Source organism: Apodemus sylvaticus, chromosome 7 (assembly GCF_947179515.1).
Source record: "Apodemus sylvaticus chromosome 7, mApoSyl1.1, whole genome shotgun sequence".
In the NCBI taxonomy this organism is placed as follows: Eukaryota; Metazoa; Chordata; class Mammalia; order Rodentia; family Muridae; genus Apodemus; species Apodemus sylvaticus.
The window spans coordinates 107,982,358-108,001,152 of NC_067478.1; the positions used below are offsets into that span (position 1 = coordinate 107,982,358).

At 37.1% G+C, this 18,795-nt stretch overlaps 1 protein-coding gene across 1 annotated transcript in view; it reads right to left on the reverse strand.

Annotated features, from left to right (window-relative positions):
* Positions 1-12,473, reverse strand: part of Septin7 (septin 7) — a 42,258-nt gene extending 29,785 nt beyond the window's left edge. Inside the window, exon 1 of the mRNA XM_052189388.1 lies at positions 12,302-12,473. Coding sequence (XP_052045348.1) covers positions 12,302-12,473 — 172 coding nt within the window. The remainder of the gene's footprint in view (positions 1-12,301) is intronic.
* Between the last annotated feature and the right edge of the window lie 6,322 nt (positions 12,474-18,795).

Below are 18,795 nucleotides of genomic sequence, written 5' to 3' on the forward strand. Positions count from 1 at the left end.
TCATCATACCTAATAAAATTGGTGCTATAGAGACAGCTCAGTGAATAAAAGGCTTTGCAGTGAAAACATGAAGACCAGAGTTGATCCCCACTATCCACAAAAAAAGTAGGATGTGACTGTACTCACCAGTAATCCCTATACTAGGGAAGCAGAGACATGAGGGTCCCTGGAGCTCAGTCAGCCTAGTCTAATCAGTGAGCTTTAAGCTCAGTGAGATCCTGTCTAAAAAAAAAAAAAAACAAGGTGGCAAAACAACCAAGGAAGACAGTAATACCAACATCTGGCCTCCACGTGCATGCACACACGAACACATGAACAAACACAAAAAATAAAATGAAAAATCCACACGTATTTAGAAATAAATCCACATACTCTCATGTAACCAAAGGATCAAAAAGGAAACTGTAAGCCGGGCCTTGGTGGTGCACGCCTGCAATCCCAGCACTCTGGGAAGCAGAGGCAGACGGATTTCTGAGTTTGAGGCCAGCCTGGTCTATAGAGTGAGTTCCAGAACAGCCAGGGCCATACAGAGAAACCGTCTCAAAAAAACAAAAACAAAAACAAAAACAAAAGGAAACTGTAAGAGGAAATAAAATACATATAGAGAACAATGAAAATGACAATGCAGTGTGCCAGCCTTAGGGCAGTAAGAAATACAGGAACCAGTCCATTGTAAATGCTTACATTACAATGATGATCTGATGTTAAAACTATCTTTTCAGGTTACTGATCTAGAAAAGAGTGAATGAATGAAACACAAAAAGAGATAATAATGGCTATGGCAGACCAAAAATGAAAGGAAGGAGGGAAGAGAGCGTGAAAATTAGCAAAACTGAGCTGCCCAAAAGGGCCTTCAAAATTAACAAGTCATCAATAATCGAGGAAAATTAAAATTATTGAAATTATTAAAAATGGATTATTCCTAATTTTACAGCAAAAAATAAAAGGCTAACAGAGTACAGTGAATATGCCAACAAACTAGAAAACACATAAAATAGGTAAGACTCTCTAAAACATAAATATCCTATAAAACACAAGCTATGAAGAAGAAACCACGCTAACAGATTTACATCTTGGAAGAAAATTAGAACTAGCCAAACTTTCCACCAAAGAAAAGCCTTGGGCTGAACGTCTCACTAAACGTCTTACCTAGCACTTAAAGAAAACCAGTTCTCTTCTAATTCGTCTCAGAAATTAGAGGAAGGAACACTCATTCTATTCATCATCTTCATACTAAGCTCAAGCAAACACAAGTAGAGAAAATTAAGCTAGGTGTAAAAGTTCAGGCTTATAAACCCAAGATAGCAGGCTGGGGAGTTTGAGGGTAGCCTTGGTCAGTTACAGGAAGATATAGACTATAGGAGATGCTGTTCCAAACAAATAGGCATGGAGCATGGGATTAGAGACCGGCACCACTGGGACCAGCACCAGATGAGAATGCAGAACTCCTAAACAAGCAATTATCAAAATGAATCATACAACACATTAGAAGAATCATATGCCATGGCTGAGGTGAACTTGCACCTTAAATGAAAAGATTCTTACTCATAATCAAACAATAGCATCACTGAGAGTAAGAAACACAAATCTCAATAGATACAAAAAAAAGACAAAATAGTAAAAGACAAAATCTTTCATGAAAACCATTTGACAATTCAATGCTGATAACCTCAATTGCATAGTCAAAACTATTCCTTCAAGTCCCCAAGTGTAGAGATAGTCATTCTTCCACATGTACAGAACATAATAGCACTGGAAGTCCAAGTCAGAGCATCAGAGCAATTAGACAAGAAAAAGAAAGGAGGGTCTAAAATAGAAAAATAGCTTGTTTTCCACTGACATCATTTTTGTATTTAGGAGACTAAATTTTTGGTCTACTAAACTTCTGTGGTGGGGAGTGGTCTAAACACACACACACACACACACACACACACACACCAAAAAAAGTGTTTCTACATACTAATAATTAACTATACCTCAATGGGCACCGGGCACTCACACAGTACACAACACATACATGCAAATACACCACTACCACCACCACCACCCTCACCCCCCCACACCCCCCACACACAATCTAAAAAGAAAAAATGATTCTGAGTATCATAAGCAAAGTAAGGCATTAAACTGATTTCAGATTACATTACAGAACTATTGTAATAAGAACAATTGTTCTTATACAAAAGCAGATACACAGAAGAGAAAGTTCAGAAGTATGGTTATAAAACAAATTTGTGGCCAATTAGTTTTCAGCAAAGAACGTAAATGAGAAATACACACAATGAAAAGAACAGCTCCTTCAATAAACAGTGTTAAAGAAGCTGAATGTCCAAAAGCAAAATTGACATTACAAAATTCAATTCAAAATAAATTAAGAGATTTAAGCATAAGACCTGAAACTGTAAAATCACAAGGAAGAAACATAGGAAACTGTTTTTTGTTTGCTTTTTGTTTTGTTTTGTTTGGTTTGGTTTTTCGAGACAGGGTTTCTCTGTGTAGCCCTGGCTATCCTGTAACTCGCTCTCTAGACCAGGCTGGCCTCAAACTCAGAAATCCGCCTGCTTCTGTCCGCCTGGCCATGGGAAACTGTTAAGTGAAATATATCTCTGCAATTATTGGCTTCTCAGTTTAAGGTTTAAAAGTACAGACAACCAACTAGGGATGGGGGAAATAATCAGGACAACAGGATTAAAACTACAACTTCTACATAGCACGGCAGAGGTCAGGAGTGATCAAAATAGGACAAAATATGTGGAACACATGTACAACAGGGTTTCTATGCAGAATAGGTGAGGGACTCTCATCATTCAACAACAAAGTAATAACAACAAATTTTAAAATGAGCAAAGGTTAGAACAGACATTTCTGTTAGAAGAACATATAAGCCAAGAAGACACTTGTACTCCCAGCACTCAGAACAGCAGGATGAATTTAAGTTCAAGGACAGCTTGAACTACATAGAGTTCCAGGCCACCCTGTCTTAAAAACAAGACTTACAAATGGCCACATTATGTGAAAAGTCTCGGTGTAATGGCTAAATCTTAGTTTTCAATTAGCCCTGGATTTGGGTTCAATGAAAAGATAAAGTACTCACTCATACATATAAATGATCTTCTTGATCAGGCTATTTAAAGTTGGAAGACACACTATAAATGTGGGTGGCACTTTCCAATGTAGCTAGAGAAAGACAGAGAGACAGACAGAGAGAGAGAGAGGCAGACAAAGAGAAAAGCCTTTGTTGTATGCCTCATTGCCTTCCTATTTCATAGGTGAGTTCCATTACCCTGTTGGCAAGTTGTTGCTGCAGCTGTTACTACTTCATTTCTTCAGTAACAACAGAATACAGCTTCTTGGGGTCTTCCAATACTGCCTGAGGACTACTTGTTGCCCAGTAATCCTCCAAGCCTTCACCAAACAGTTCAGACTCATAAACTGAGCAGAGGACAGGTTCTCAGCTTCTCTGGTGTGGAGACAGCCTTGTGGCTACCCAGACAATAATGTGTAAGCCAATCTGTAAAATCAGATCCACTGCACTAGATACCATAACACACTCAGTCTTAGTAACTAACAGGAAAACACAACTTAAACGTACAATCAGACCAGAAAGCACAATTAGACCATACTTGTTAGAATGCCTATTACTTAAAAGGAAAGAGTTAATATCTTTCTGCACTGATGGAAATATTATAGACATTATAAAAAACAGTAAAGAATTCCTTTAAAAATAAAAATAAGGGGTTAGAGAAATGGCTCAGTGGATAAATTACATACCAAGACATCGTGAAGACTGGAAGACTCAATAGACCAAAGAGAAAGGCTAGGTGGAGCTGTGCCCCTGAGGCAGAGACAGAAGTCCCTGGATCAAGTTCAAGACTTTCAGGTTTAGCAAGAGAACCTGTCTCAGTAAATAAAGTAGACAGTGATCAAAGATAGTCTTCTAGCCTTCACATGCACATCCATACCCATGTAAGCATCAAATTACACAAACAAGAGCACCATCACAACATATACAGATACAAAAAAGAAAATTAAAATTAAAACGACTACATATTCAGCAACCCAAACAATAGTTATGTAATCAAAGCAAAGGAAACTGCTACATCAGAAGAGATGTTTACTGTAACACAATTCACAACAGCCAATGAGTGGATATTTAAAGAAACTGGCACACACAAAATGGAATAATGGTCAGCCTTAAAAGGGAAGTAAATCTTGTCATTTGTGACAACATGCACACACCTAGAGGACATGTACATTCTATTTTAATGCTCCTAAAACTGCAAATGCTTAAGCAAAGAGATATAACTGGAAAATACCACACTGAATAAGGCAGATCAGAAACTTTGAATAAAAGAAAATGCACCAAAGGAAAAAAATCAAACCAGCATATGAAGCTTTGTGTTTTATTTTTATTTTTTTCTTTCCTTTTTTTTTTGGGGGGGGGGCTTGCTTTTTTGGTTTTTGGGTTTTTTTCCAAGACAGGGTACCACTATATAGCTTTGGTTGTCCTGGAACTCACTCTGTTAACCAGGTTAGTCTTGAACTCAGAGAGATCTACCTACTTCTGCCTCCCAAATGCTGTGCTCAGCAACTTTTACATAGTTTTTTTTAAATGTTTCTTTTCTTATTTTACTTATTTAACTTATTTATTTAATGTATGAGTACTCTGCTGCATGTACACCCACAGGCCAGAAGAGGGCATCAGATCCCCTTAGAGATGGTTATGAGCCACTATGTGGTTGCTGGGAATTGAACTCAGAACTTCTGGAAGAGCAGCCAGTGCTCCTTAATGGCTAAGCTATCTTACCAGCCCCAACTTTTAGTTTTCTTATCCTCATTTCTTTCTTATATCTAATTGATCTAACATGATATTTTGCTCAAAAATAATAGAAACAATGTATTCAATTAATTATTTTTATATACACTTTGTGTACATATGCTTATATACATGTGAAACAGATTAATATAGAACAGACAACCTAGAGAAACTAAGAGTCAGCCAATCTTACACAGAAATAAAGGTACTAGCTCCTTTGTCAAAGATCAAGTGACCATCAAGCGTGTGGGTTAATTTCTGGGTCTTCAATTCTATTCCATTGATCTACCTGCCTGTCACTGTACCAATACCATGCAGTTTTTTATTACTATTGATCTGTAGTACAGCTTGAGGTCAGGTTCTTTTAATGTTGAGAATAGTTTTCACTACCCTGTTGTTTTCCAAATGAATTTGTTCATTTTTGTTATTTCAAATAAATTTGAGAATTGCTCTAACTCTATGAAGAACTGATTTGGGATTTTGATGGGGATTGCACTGAATCTGTAGACTGCTTTCAGCAAGATGGCCATTTTTACTGCATTAATCCTGCCAATCCACAAGCATGGGAGAGCTTTCCATCTTCTGAGGTCTTCTTCAATGTAGTTCTTCAGAGAATGAAGTTCTTGTGATACAGATCTTTCACTTGTTTGGTTAGAGTCACACCAAGGTATTTTATATTGTTTGTGGCCATTGTGAAGGTGTCGTTTCCCTAATTTCTTTCTCAGCCTGTTTATCCTTTATGAGTATAGGAAGGCTATTGATTTGTTTGAGTTAATTTTATATCTCGCCACTTTGCTGAAGTTGTTTATCAGCTTTAGGATTTCTCTGGTGGAGCTTTTTGGGTCGCTTAAGTATGCTATCATATCATCTGCAAACAGTGATAGTTTTGACGTCTTCCTTTCCAATTTGTATTCCTTTGACCTCCTTTTATTGTCTAATTGCTCTAGCTAGAACTTCAAGTACTAATTTGCAGGCAAATGGAAGAAACTTGAAAATATCATCCCGAGTGATGTAACTCAGTCACAAAAGAACAAACACGGTTTTTACTCACCGATAAGTGTTATTAGCTCAAATGTTTAGAATACCCAAGATTCAATTCAGAGACCATATGACACCTAAGAAGAAGGAAGACCAAAATGTGGATGCTTCAGTGCTTTTTAAAAGGGAGAACAAAATAACTCACAGGAGGAAATATGGAGACAAAGTATGGAGCAGAGACTGAAGGAAAGGCCATCCAGAGACTGCCTCATCTGGGGATCCATCCCATACACAGCCACCAAACCCATGGATGCTGGGAAGTGCTGCCTGACAGAAGCTGTCTCTGAGATTCTGCCAGAGCCTGACAAAGACAGAAGCAGAAGCTCCCAGCCAACCATTGGTCTGAGCTTGGGGGTTCCTGACAGAGGAGTAGAAGGGAGGGAAGGAGCTGAGAGGGTTTGCAGCCCCATGGTGGGAGCAACAGTGTCAACAGCCATTCCCTCCCCTTCCCAAAGCTTCCTGGGACTGAACCACCAGCCAAAGAGTACACATGGAGGACCCATGGCGCTGGCCACACATGGGCCAGAGGATGGACTTGTTGAACATCAGTGGGAGGAGAGGCCCTTGGGCCTGAGGGTGTTCGGTGTCCCAGGGTAGGGGAATGCCAGTGCAGGAGGACAGGAGTGGGTGGATGGGTGAGGGAGTACCCTCATAGAGGCAGGGAGAGGGGGTATGGGCTAGGGGTTTTCCGAAGGGGAGACCTGGAAAGGGGAAAATATTTGAAATATAAAGAAAATATCCAATAAAAAAAACTAATAATAATAAAGAAATAAAGGTATATTGCAGGGCTGGAGAGATGGCTCAGCGGTTAAGAGCACTGACTGCTCTTCCGAAGGTCCTGAGTTCAATTCCCAGCAACCACATCCATGTACGGATGGCTCACAATCATTCGTAATGAGATCTGATGCCCTCTTCCGGGGTCTCTGAAGACAGTTACAGTGTACTTACATATAATAAATAAATTTAAAAAAAAAAAGGTATATTGCAGAGTACAAAAGTTATTCCCACAAGTGGTACTGAAACAACTCCACGTGTTATTACACCTGACTATTCATAATCCAGTGAATCTCCATGTTTCACACCTTACACACACACACACACACACACACACACAACCCAAATAGATCATAGTCCTATTTGAAAATGAAAAACTCATGGGAGATAACAGAGTAAACCTAGATGTCCCTGACATATCAATGGTTTCTAAGAACACTGTCTTAGTCAGGGTTTCTATTCCTGCACAAACATCATGACCAAGAAGGAAGTTGGGGAGGAAAGGGTTTATTCAGCTCACAGTTCTGCATTGCTGTTCATCGCAAAGGAAGTCAGGACTGGAACTCATGCAGGGTTGGAAGCAGGAGCTGATGCAGAAGCCATGGAGAGATGTTCCTTACTGGCTTGCTTCCCCTGGCTTGCTCAGCCTGCTCTCTTATAAAACCCAAGACTACCAGCCAGAGATAGCACCACCCACAAGGGGCCCTCCCCGCTTGATCACTAATTAAGAAAATGCCCCACAGATGATCACATGGGGGCTCTTCCCCACCTGAAACTCCTTTCTCTGTAATAACTCCAACCTGTGTCAGGTTGACACACAAAACCAGCCAGTACAAACACTAAAGGTTCTCATGAGAAGGAACCACACTGATAAGCTAGACTTTGTTAAAATCAAACACTTCAGTTCTGTGAAAGGCAATGTCTATAGAATGAAAAGACAGAACACATTCACAAGCATACACACACACCTCCCTACCTGATAAAGGACTGACATACTATTATATACTTTATAATATACATATATACTAAAAAATATATATGGACGCTTTAAAACTGGGGATGGGAATATAAAATGGACCTAATACTTTGATACATTACTGCATAAGACATACAAATGGCAAATAAGTATATAAGACTATTTTATATGTCATTAAGGAAATGTAAATGAAAATTTAAGATATAGCTCAACACCTATTAGATTGTTCAAATTAAAAACAATGACAAAATCAAATGCTGAAAAATATGTAGAGTAATAGAACTAATGGAAACTATGATTCATTGCTTCCGGGAATGCACAAGAGTGCAGTGTCTTTGGAAGTCAGTTTTATGATTTCTTGAGAAAAATACTTTAGTCATGTAAATACAGTAAGCATGCAAGTACAAACTAGTGTTCAAGACAAAAATCTCTACAACTTCCTGTAGCTTGTTTATAGCTGTCCAAAATTAGAAGAAATCAAGATGTTTAATCAGTAAGAGATAAACAATGATACATTTAAAAAATAGAATATTACTTGGCACCAAAAAACGTCATTTGAATTCATGTGCATAAACACAACAGTACTTTTTTTAAAGAAAGAAATTCTAATATATAGAAGATACTATGTCATATGGCAAACTTGAAGATAGCAAGTGGGAATGGATTCTAATGAAGGCATCAAAACTACCAGTTAATTCAAGTTAAACAGCTAAATCTTGTTTATGAGAAAATAATAAATCATCTTTCAAATGAACTAAATCTGACTAGCTCTGTAAAGAAATCTATACTTCACTAGCGAATAGAGGCATAATAGTTATTTCCCAATGTTTGTATTTTAAAGAAATTCAACTAAAGTTGAAACTAAAGCCTAATCAATCATCTAACCTATTAACTGCCTGCCCTAACATCCCTGGCCTTTTTCTCCACTTCATCCCTAGTTCTGGATCTTAAAATTAAGTCATGAAAATGTACTAACAAAAAGGGGCTTAAGACTTAGCCAGAGGAGATCAAGGACACCTCAAGAGAACCTGCAGGGTAAACTAACATGGGCGCATGGGAGCTCACAAAGACTGAACTGCCAACTGAAGAGCATGCAGGGGTGGGACCTAGATCCTCTACACATTTGTAGCAGATGTGCAGCTTGGTCTTCATATGGGTTCCCTAATATCTGAAGTGTATGTGTGTGTTGGGGGGGGGGGGTGCTGTCTCTGACTCTGTTGCCTGCCATTGGATCCCCTTCCCCTACATGGACTGCCTGGTTGGACCTTAGTGGGAAAGGATGTGCTTAGTTCTGGTGGGACTGGATGTCCCAAGGAGGGACATGAATGTTAACAGTCAGAAAAAGACTGAATTTTTACATGAGCAGATGTAAGCTAATCTAATACCTCAATTTCATCTCTGAAATGGTTACTACAGGACTGTGACTTAACATACATAATAAACATGTGCCTGACATGTAAATTATAAAAAAGTGGTGTGATTGGTAACCTTGGTTATCAATTTGATTGGATCTGAAATCAACTAAAGATAGAGCTCTGGGAAAGTATGTGAGAGTAATTCTAAAAAGGATCAACTAAGGAGGAATCCCCTCCAGAGTGAACAGCACTTCTCTGGAGTAGCCAGACAGAAAAGTGTGGGGGAAATGCTTCTGCAGTTATCTTCAGGTAGGCGCTTGTATCCTGAGGCAGGACAGTCTTTCACTGACACTGGAACACAGCAGCAGGTCTTCTGAACCATATTGTGACTGAGACATCCAGCTTTTTAGACCGATTAACTATCAGGTTTTTCACTTCTGCATGCATATGGCTGCTGTTGAACAACCAAATTAAACTCATGTAGGCAAATCTAGTAAATATGGCAAACTAGAACTGCTACAGAGTGCATTCATGGCCACCCTCAAGATATTAGGAACACTAATGGCAAGAACACCAAACAAGTTGCATTTTATTAAAAGATTCATCAGTAAAGCTCATAAATAAGATCCATTAAGAGACTTAATATTTCCTCTAAAAAATAATCAGTATCAGGTGACTTTAGCCTTCTCAAACACACATCCTGGAAAACAACACAATACGGCCGTGATCCTCAGATACTGTGCTGGTTAATTTGTGTGAGGGGTGGAGAGGATAATCTGAAAAGCAGGGACCTCAAATGAGAAAAGGCGTCTATCAAATCTGTGGGGCACTTTCTTGATTATGACTGAGATAGGATGCCCGGCCCACTGTGGGCAGTGTCACCTCTAGGAAAGCAGTGCTGGGACAGGTGTATTTTTCCCCTTTAAAAAAGGCAAGCTGGCTGGCTGGGCATGATGGCGCACGCCTTTAATCCTCCCACTTGGGAGGCAGAAGCAGGCAGGTCTCTGAGTTCCAGGCCAGCCTGGTCTACAGAGTGAGTTTCAGGATAGCCAGGGCTACAAAAAATATATTACTTACTTTTCTGTTGCTTTGATAAAACACCATGACCAACGCAACTTAAGAAAGAGCTTATTTGGGCTTATGGTCCCAGAAGCTTAGAGTCTCGTGATAGCAGGGAAATCATAGCAGCAGGCACAGCTGGGACAGCAAGCTGAGAGCCCAAATTTTGAATCACAACTATGAAACAGAGAGCCAAGTAGGAATAAGGTAAGACCTTAAGCTCTCAATGCCTGCTGATATACTTCAGTAGGAAATACTTCAGAAGTGATATACTTCTTCCAGGAAAGCCACACCCTCCAGCTTGCCCCACAGAGACTATGGAGGAAATCTTATTCAAACGTCCAGATATTCTACTAAAAACACATTCAAATGCTATTCTTTAAATTCTAATGTAAAAACTTTACATTAATGTAAGAAAAAGTTTTCTTAGTGTTTTAAGAATTTTATTGATGTGAAGAGACACCATAACCATGGCAACTCTTATAAAAGGAAAACATTTTAATTAGGGCTGGCTAATAATTACAGAGGTTTAGTACATTATCATCATGCAGGCAGCCATGGTACTGAACACGGAGCTGAGAGTTGTGCATCTTCATCTCCAGGCAGCAGAAGGGGACAATGTTCCACAATGAGCAGAGCTTACGCATGGGAAGCTCAAAGTCTGTCCACACAGTGAGACACTTTCTTCAACAAACCTAACAGTGCTACTTCCTATGGTCCGAGCATTCAAACATGAGTCTTTGGGGACCACACCTATTCAAACCACCACACTTAGCGACTCATATTGTCTATAGTTTATCATTTAAATTACTGACATCTCTTCAAAGTAAGATGCAATGTTTCTTTAAATATAATTATCAGGTTGTCAACTTAGAGAAGAAAGGTAACCTCAACTCTATCCACCTGTCTAGGCTCACCTCTGCTCCAAAGCTACACCTGCACTACTTGTTCCCAGCCAGAATCAATCAAGTTAACCAACTGTCTTAGTTACTGGTCTGTTGCTATGATAAAGCCACACAAGCAAGGCAACTTTCAAAACAAAGAATTTATTTAGGCTTACAAGTTCCAGAGGGATAAGAATCCATCAAGGCAGAGAGACAAGGCAGCTGAGGTAGGAAGCTAAGAGCTTACAATCTTAACCACAGGCATGAAACTTAGAGAGCAAGTTGGGAGTAGTGAAAAGCTGTAAACTCTCAGTCTGCTCCCAGTGACTTCTACCTCTAGTAAAGCTGTGTCTCCTAAACCTCCACAAACAGTGTCATACCAGCAACTGGGAAACAAATGTTCAGATATGAGGGACATTTTCATTTTCACTCAAACTACTACACCAACACTATTAAGTATAAAATTTTAATGTTTTAACCACATGAACTATTATAATAAATCCAACTTCCAAAATCCAATAGGGAAAAAATGTAATTGAGAAAAATACTGTTCCCTTCAGTAAAGAGTATTTTTCAGTTAAGTCTAATAACTTAATATAAAAATAAATATGTGGTAAAACATGATTAGCAAAACAATATACACTGTTTTAGTCCAGCATAGATTCAACTTCATCATTTGTCCTGCTTTCACCTTCTTAAAACCAGTAACAAGGAAATATAACAGATTTCCATTACACTCATGATTTTAGGATTTTAAGTCAGCCTCTAGCCAGAGAAAATAGTCACTTGAGAATAAGAATGCCTTTGAAGATACTCATCTTACCCAGAGTAAAAGTACAGGCTGTTTCTTTATATATAATGATGATATTAACCAACCTATATTCAAAATAACCTTTAACAATACATCAAATGGATTATAGATTAAAGTGTTCAGACTGAATTAGAAAACAAGGAGAGTAACATTTCCCCACAACATCCACACAATGAATGTAAATCGAATGGTAAGCATTTGAATTATGACCTTTTAATACACCTTTCTTTCCAAAACTCAGAGCAAATACTTGTTGAACGTTAAGTGCTCATGTGACACAACTTCACTGAAGGTGATTAGCCAGAGGACAAACATCCTCCAGTAGTAAGCACCACTTGGTAGCTTTCCTTTTTAGCAATCACTTGAAAAGGCTATTCAATCGCTATACTGCCATTCTCAGCTTTTGCCAAAGGAAGGAAAAAAGAGAAGAGATACAAACCATATTATGCAATAGCTGTCTTTTTAAATGTTTGCACATAACATAAAATACAACATGCATTCACTGTAATTTGAGATATTATTTTTAAATTTAGCCAAAGATGATTAAAAAGAGCAGAACTCTAGATTAATAAGAAGAAATCATCTCACCTACTACCATAAGAGTGAATTCAAATCCTCTTTTCACCGATTTTCTGTACACTTGATTTGGGAGGTTGGCAAATCCCACATAGCCCTCAAGGTTCTTCGGTTGCTGAGGAAGGTAAGAAGAACCATGTAACTCAAATATCAATGCTGTAACACTACAAATTCCCACATTCATCTATTTTATTTAAATTATACAAACTATTCTTCATAGCAAATCAAATAGCTTATATTATCATCAATAAAAGTACTAATTGCAAAAGGTACAGAATAAATTGAACATGACTTGAAAATAAATGATTAATTATTAAAACCCAGGAATGAAGAATTAATGAAGCCTATTTTCAGAGCAAAGATTTCACTTGACAGTAAGCAACAAGAACTGAGAACTAAAGCAACAAAGTTTTAATCACAAAAAATTCAAATCCCCTTAAATGTATATACTGAGACATGTTGCGCACACTAATTTCCACACTTAAATGTATATACCGAGAGCCTTTGCACACACTAATTTCCACACTTAAGTGTTCCTTTAAATTATCTTGACTCATGCAATAAAATAAAAAATTGTGCTTAAAGCACCTCTTTTCCATAAATCTTGAAGATTTTCATAATCAATGTCAACAGGCATGTTTCTTTCAAGCTGTAATCCCAGGCCCACTTGTATCTTTCAAGATTGCCCATGATCTTGCTACTTCCATCTTCATGAAATGAAATGTATACTGGATTTAAAACAAACTGCAATTATGTCAGATATATGGGGTTTTGATTCTTTAATGGCCTGAATAATCATTTCACAAGTAATTTTTAAAAATTTAATTCTAAATTGGCCAAGTAAGCCTGATTCTTAATTGAACAACTGGTAAAAACTACTGTTCATAGTTACACTATCAAGTGAGTAGAGACTTACTGGTTAATTTTACTTCAGAAATAGTCTTACTCATTTAAATATAGAAGTGAATAATCTCAAGAGGCATAAACATTGTCTAAGTTTCTGACACATTTCAATTCTAATGGCAAAACAACTTGTGATATCAAAACATTACTCCAACACACCTGAATTTAAATGGTTTGCACTCTTAACCAGTATCACATGTATAGCTAAACCACAACTTCCATGCTTCCCAATATCATAAACTAATTTTTAATCCAAATATTGAAGACTCAAACTAGCCTATTAAATTAAAAGCTAACTTTGAAGATAATTAGGAGCATGATAAGAATATAGCCAAGTATCACAAGTACAGCTAAAACTGTATTTTAAATTTAAATTTCCTTAAAGGTCATATTTCATCTAATTACAAGTTAAAATTAACTTAACTTAGACTATAAACAAGGTTTTGTATAAATTACATAGTATACTCACAGCTACTTTGTAATGGAAACATTTTCATCATTCCAGTGTTCCAAATTCCAACAGACCAAATTCACAGAAGACAGCAAGTAAAGAATTCCACAAATTGTAATGGCACATTCAGTCCAAACAGGAGTAGCAGATCCATTGGAACATAGCAAAATACAGAAAAATACAAGTTACTTACATGTAACTCAACACGTTAAAAGTAAAGTAAATTTAATAAATTAAAACAAATTGGAGACAGACTCATATGCATGTACAAGTAATAGTCTCACATTTTCAGTAGTTTTTATATTTCCTTTGGAAATATTAAAAGACCTATCTTTTAATAAAGGCCAGTTACCATACTATATGCCTGAAATCTTACAGGAAATATTGGGGAAAATATAGACATATGAACTTCAGGAAGGTGTACTATGAATTTCATATTGTTGTCAGTCAATAGCCAAGTTTAGACAAACACAAACATTTTAGTTACTATCTTTTCATACACTGCTACATTTCAAAACCTATGAATTCAGAGTTAAAAGACATGTAGATTGTAGCTAAAGATAAGTCATAACACAGAGAGAAAATTAAGTAAATATAAGCTGTGAAAACTGAAAGACAACTTAAAGAACACGGAAAAAAGTTTACACTTGTACAACCTACTTCAAACAATTTGAGGCAGTTATGGTCTTCTCGATCTTATACTTAAAGTAGTTAATAAGTAAAAGCAAAATTTCAAAAACTGTCATACACATATGTACGTGCTGCGCAAAATATCTGAGAGTTAAAAAAATTCAGCAACTATCCTTTTCTTTTGCCCTATCAAGGGACCCACCAGACAGAAGGCAAAAACACCTCAGAGTATAGACCTGTGTCTCATTGTCTTTTCTTCAACAGTCTATGGCTCATAATCGGTACTGTTTTAGGGTTGAATTAAGAAAAGACAGGAAGCATTCCAGACAACAGGAAGGCCTCTAAACTAGCAATAAATCTGCTACTTTCAGGAACAAAAGAGAAGATATGTGATCTATACTAGAGGAAAAAGACAACAGGATAGGAAATGAGGTCAGAGAGGCAGGCAGGGGCCAGATCATGTGGGACTCAGCCAAAGTAAGTTTAGACATGAGGGGAAACCACTGGAGGGTTTCACACAGGCAAGTGACCTGATTAACATTTTAAAGATAGCTTATTGTTAAGTCAAGTGGAATAAGAACTAAGAAGACTACTACAATAATCCAAGAAAGTATATTAAATTAAGCTACTAGTGGAAAACAATGAGAGATTAAAGATTTGAAATATGTTTTTTGAAGGTAGAGTTGGTGGAATACTGCTAATAAATTAGACAACACCAGTGGGGGGGAAAAAAACCAAACCAAGGATAACTGGGCTAACTAACTGAAGACTTCTGACTTGAGCACTTGATGTTTGGTGATAATTATGAAAACTCTGGGCAATGGAGGAAAACTGGGTAGGGAATGTCAAAATCAACAATAGCCTTAAATATGTTAAGTTTGAGATGTCTATCTACTATATTCAAGAAAAGGTGTTAGGTAGACAACTTTAAGCATATGACTGAAAATTTCCAAGGTTGCTTGGTACTGAAAATAAGTTATCTGCACATGGATACTACTGGGAAGGGATTGGATTCCCAAAGAAAGAGGATCTGGGCAAAGTCTTGGAGCACTATAAAAGATTAGGCTGAAAATTAAAGTTGAGAGAGCACCACCCAGAAGATGGAAAACCAAGGTGAGTGCAAGGATGGAGCAGCCTTTCAACTGTGTTATACCTAACAAAGGAAAATACAACCTGTGAAATTTGAAGTAAGCTTACTGCTTGCTACCTTTTAACAAGACCAGTCTTAGTAATACAGCAAGGAAGTGAGTAGGCTGATTTAAGTACCCCATTCTATGCACATAATTGTTTTGTATTAGTTTTAAGTTTAAATTATCTAAAACATTTAACTCATCAATTCCCATATGACTGGTTTCTGATAGATTTTCTCTAAAATCCTAACAAACTATGAATACATAACTGATAATCTTCATAAAAGTAAGTGATCACACTTTCAAAAATTTCTTTTGAAGAAATTTTATCCAAAGATAAATGACAAAGCAGTTTGACTAATGCCTCCAAAGTTTTCCAGAATTTGCATGCAAGAATTCCAGAATATACAAAACCTAAAGTCTGGAGCTAACTCAGCACCAAATACAGTATAAAAGTTATATTAACAATATAACAATGTTTGTTAACCAGGGGAGATAAGTTTTTATCTCTTAAGCATCTTTCCTTACCCTGAATTTTAAAAACAACCTAAGTCTTTAAATCTGAAACACTTAACCACGCCTCATTCTTTCCCTTACATTACCTTGATATTATATTTCCTTGACATTAAGGAAATGTCATTGATATGTGTGTGTGAGTGATGAAATCATGACATTTATAATCATGAATGATAAGCTAGTCATATGAGAAACAACACTGATTTCTCACAGTAGCTTGTATTTATAAAATACTTTAGTTAATAGATATCATTTCTGTAGCAAATATCTTATTAAAGAGAAGGCAAACTACTCTGTTGATTGATGGGAATAAAATACATTATATAGATCTGTGTTAAATTTATTTAACTATTTCTAGATATCAAAAACTACTTCAATAACAATATATTTCAAATAAGTTCTAACAGGTTATTGAAATATTTGAAGAACTGGTGTTCTTCAAATGATCAAATGATCTTCAAAATATCTACATATTAAATTAGTATAACATGAACACTGAAATATTACAAGATTATATAGGCATATCTTCTGCTACTATCTCAAAGTTTCATATGCTATTCTGCATTCCTCCAGCTAGTTTCTACTACAATGAGCTTTTTTTAATGCAAAATTTATTTTTAATATATGAGTACAGACATGTCAATATAATGGCTCTAATGTCAGACAATTTTGGGAGTCAGTTCTTGATTTCTACAATGCTGAATGGGGTTCTCTCTCATTTCTGCTGTTGTGCTGTAATTTTTAAGCTAGTGATAGGATAACAGATAGAACTGATGAACTAATATTTATTTGTATTCTCATCCATGTGCATCTATGTGTCTGCATGTATACATGTCAAATGCACATGAGTACCTATACAAGCCAGAATTGGGACATCAAATCCCCTGGAGTTGAAGTTACAGGTGGTTGTGAACTACCCAGTAGTTCCCAGAATAGGTGCTGGGAAATAAAAAGTCCTCTGAAAAAAAGCAGCAAAAAGCTCTTAACCACGGAGCACTGTTCCAGCCTCAACTTGCATTAAAGTTCTCTTAGATGGTATACTGGACTACATACCGAAGGACTAAGCTGATGGATTTCTATAATTAACCTATGGGGGTGCTAATTCTTAGATTTCTGATTTCAGGACTAGGCAACTAGGTAAACTGATATACACATTAGTAAATGTAGAAATCATTTCAATTTAATGTACCAACTGGACCTTAGAGAAGACAGACAGGTCACTGAAAGAAGGTTAAATAAGTAAGCAAATGTTTATACCATGAGGAAAGTGATTTTCTCTAACACCTGAAATAAAACCACATTCTAATCTTAAAAGGGGGGAATGCCTAGAAAAATTTTAAGAGACAAATATGTACAAACAACAACAAGAATAGGTGAGAAAGGAGTCAGAGGGCAGCTCCTCAGGAGTCTAGGGAGGAAGAATACAGGCTCCAGGCCTGCCAAAGCTGCAGGGACTAAGAACAGCTTGAGCAACAGCAGCAACTTTGAGATCTTTGTCTCAGAATAAAAAGTTAACAAGGCTGAATAGGACATGAGTTGGTGTTGGAGAACTTAGTATGAACAGGGCCCTGGTTCAATACAGAGTAACATCAAAATAAAAAAAAAAAAATAGAATAAAAAAAATTAAGGCTGTAGACTACAAAATCTTTGAATATAAACCTGAAGCCATGTGATTTTTTTTCTGCAAATACTAGCCTATAACTTGAGCATAAAGTAACAAATTTAGGATTTATCTGAAATTGTTATTCTCTGGAAAAGACAAAAGGACAAGACTCAAGAGAGCTGGCAAGTAGCCCTGAATTAAGGGGCCACATACTGTGAAGGCAATGAGATAACTAAAAGAATGTGAAGTGTGAATATAGAAGGGACTGTCTTTTTAAAATTTAACGAAAGAAACACAAGTTCCAGAATCCATAAGGCCATTAAAATGATAGCTGAGGTAGAGGCTGTAGCTCTCTGGTACAGACTCACTATATAGAATACCCTGCATCCCACCACACATGCTGCATCATTGGCTTTGTTCTCAAGGCAAACGCAAGAGGACCACACATAGGAGCCAACATTATCTACAAAGCAAGTCCCAGAATCGCATAAAAAGAGCTTGCCTCAATAAAAATAAAATAAAATAAAATAAAATGGGTTGCCTCTATAAATCTAATAAATGAATACATAGAAAACCCTAATTCTCATAAATCCCTGGTAGGAGTATAAATGCTGCTACTAATTGAAAAAGTTTTTTAATAGCTTGAAAAAACTAAACGTGTACATCTGTGTATTTGAGTCAGATTAAAGAAATGAAACCATAAGTCATCATCATTACAGTATTTTTTTAAAAAGTCAATTAACAGCCAACCAGCTGGACAGCTCTGTGGGTAAAGGTGCTTGCTGGCAAGCAGGAAGACTTTAACTCAATTCCCCCAAACTAACAAGATAGAAGGAGAACCAACTCCTGCAAGTTGTCCTCTGAACTCCACAAGTATGCTCACCCCCAGGATAAATAAACAAATGTAAAAAAGTAAATAAAATAATAAAGACAATCTAAAAGAAGACAGTACCCCAATCTTTTAACACCAGTGTTGTTTGGCTAGCTGGGCTTGATGACAATTTTCCTATCATCCCCTAAGTTATTGCCAAGGAATCAGAAGCAATTCCATTTTTAAAAATTCACAATGAAAGAAAATGAAGCCATGTACATCATAAACCACCATGTGTTTAGTTTTATTCGTTTACATTTTAACTGATATCCCCTTTCCCAGTTACCTCTCCACCAAGCCCCCATCCCATCCCCCACATTCTTCCCCTTTGCCTCTGCGAGGGGAGGGGGCTCTTCCACCCATTCACCCACTCCTGCCTCACCCCTCTAGCATCTCCCTATG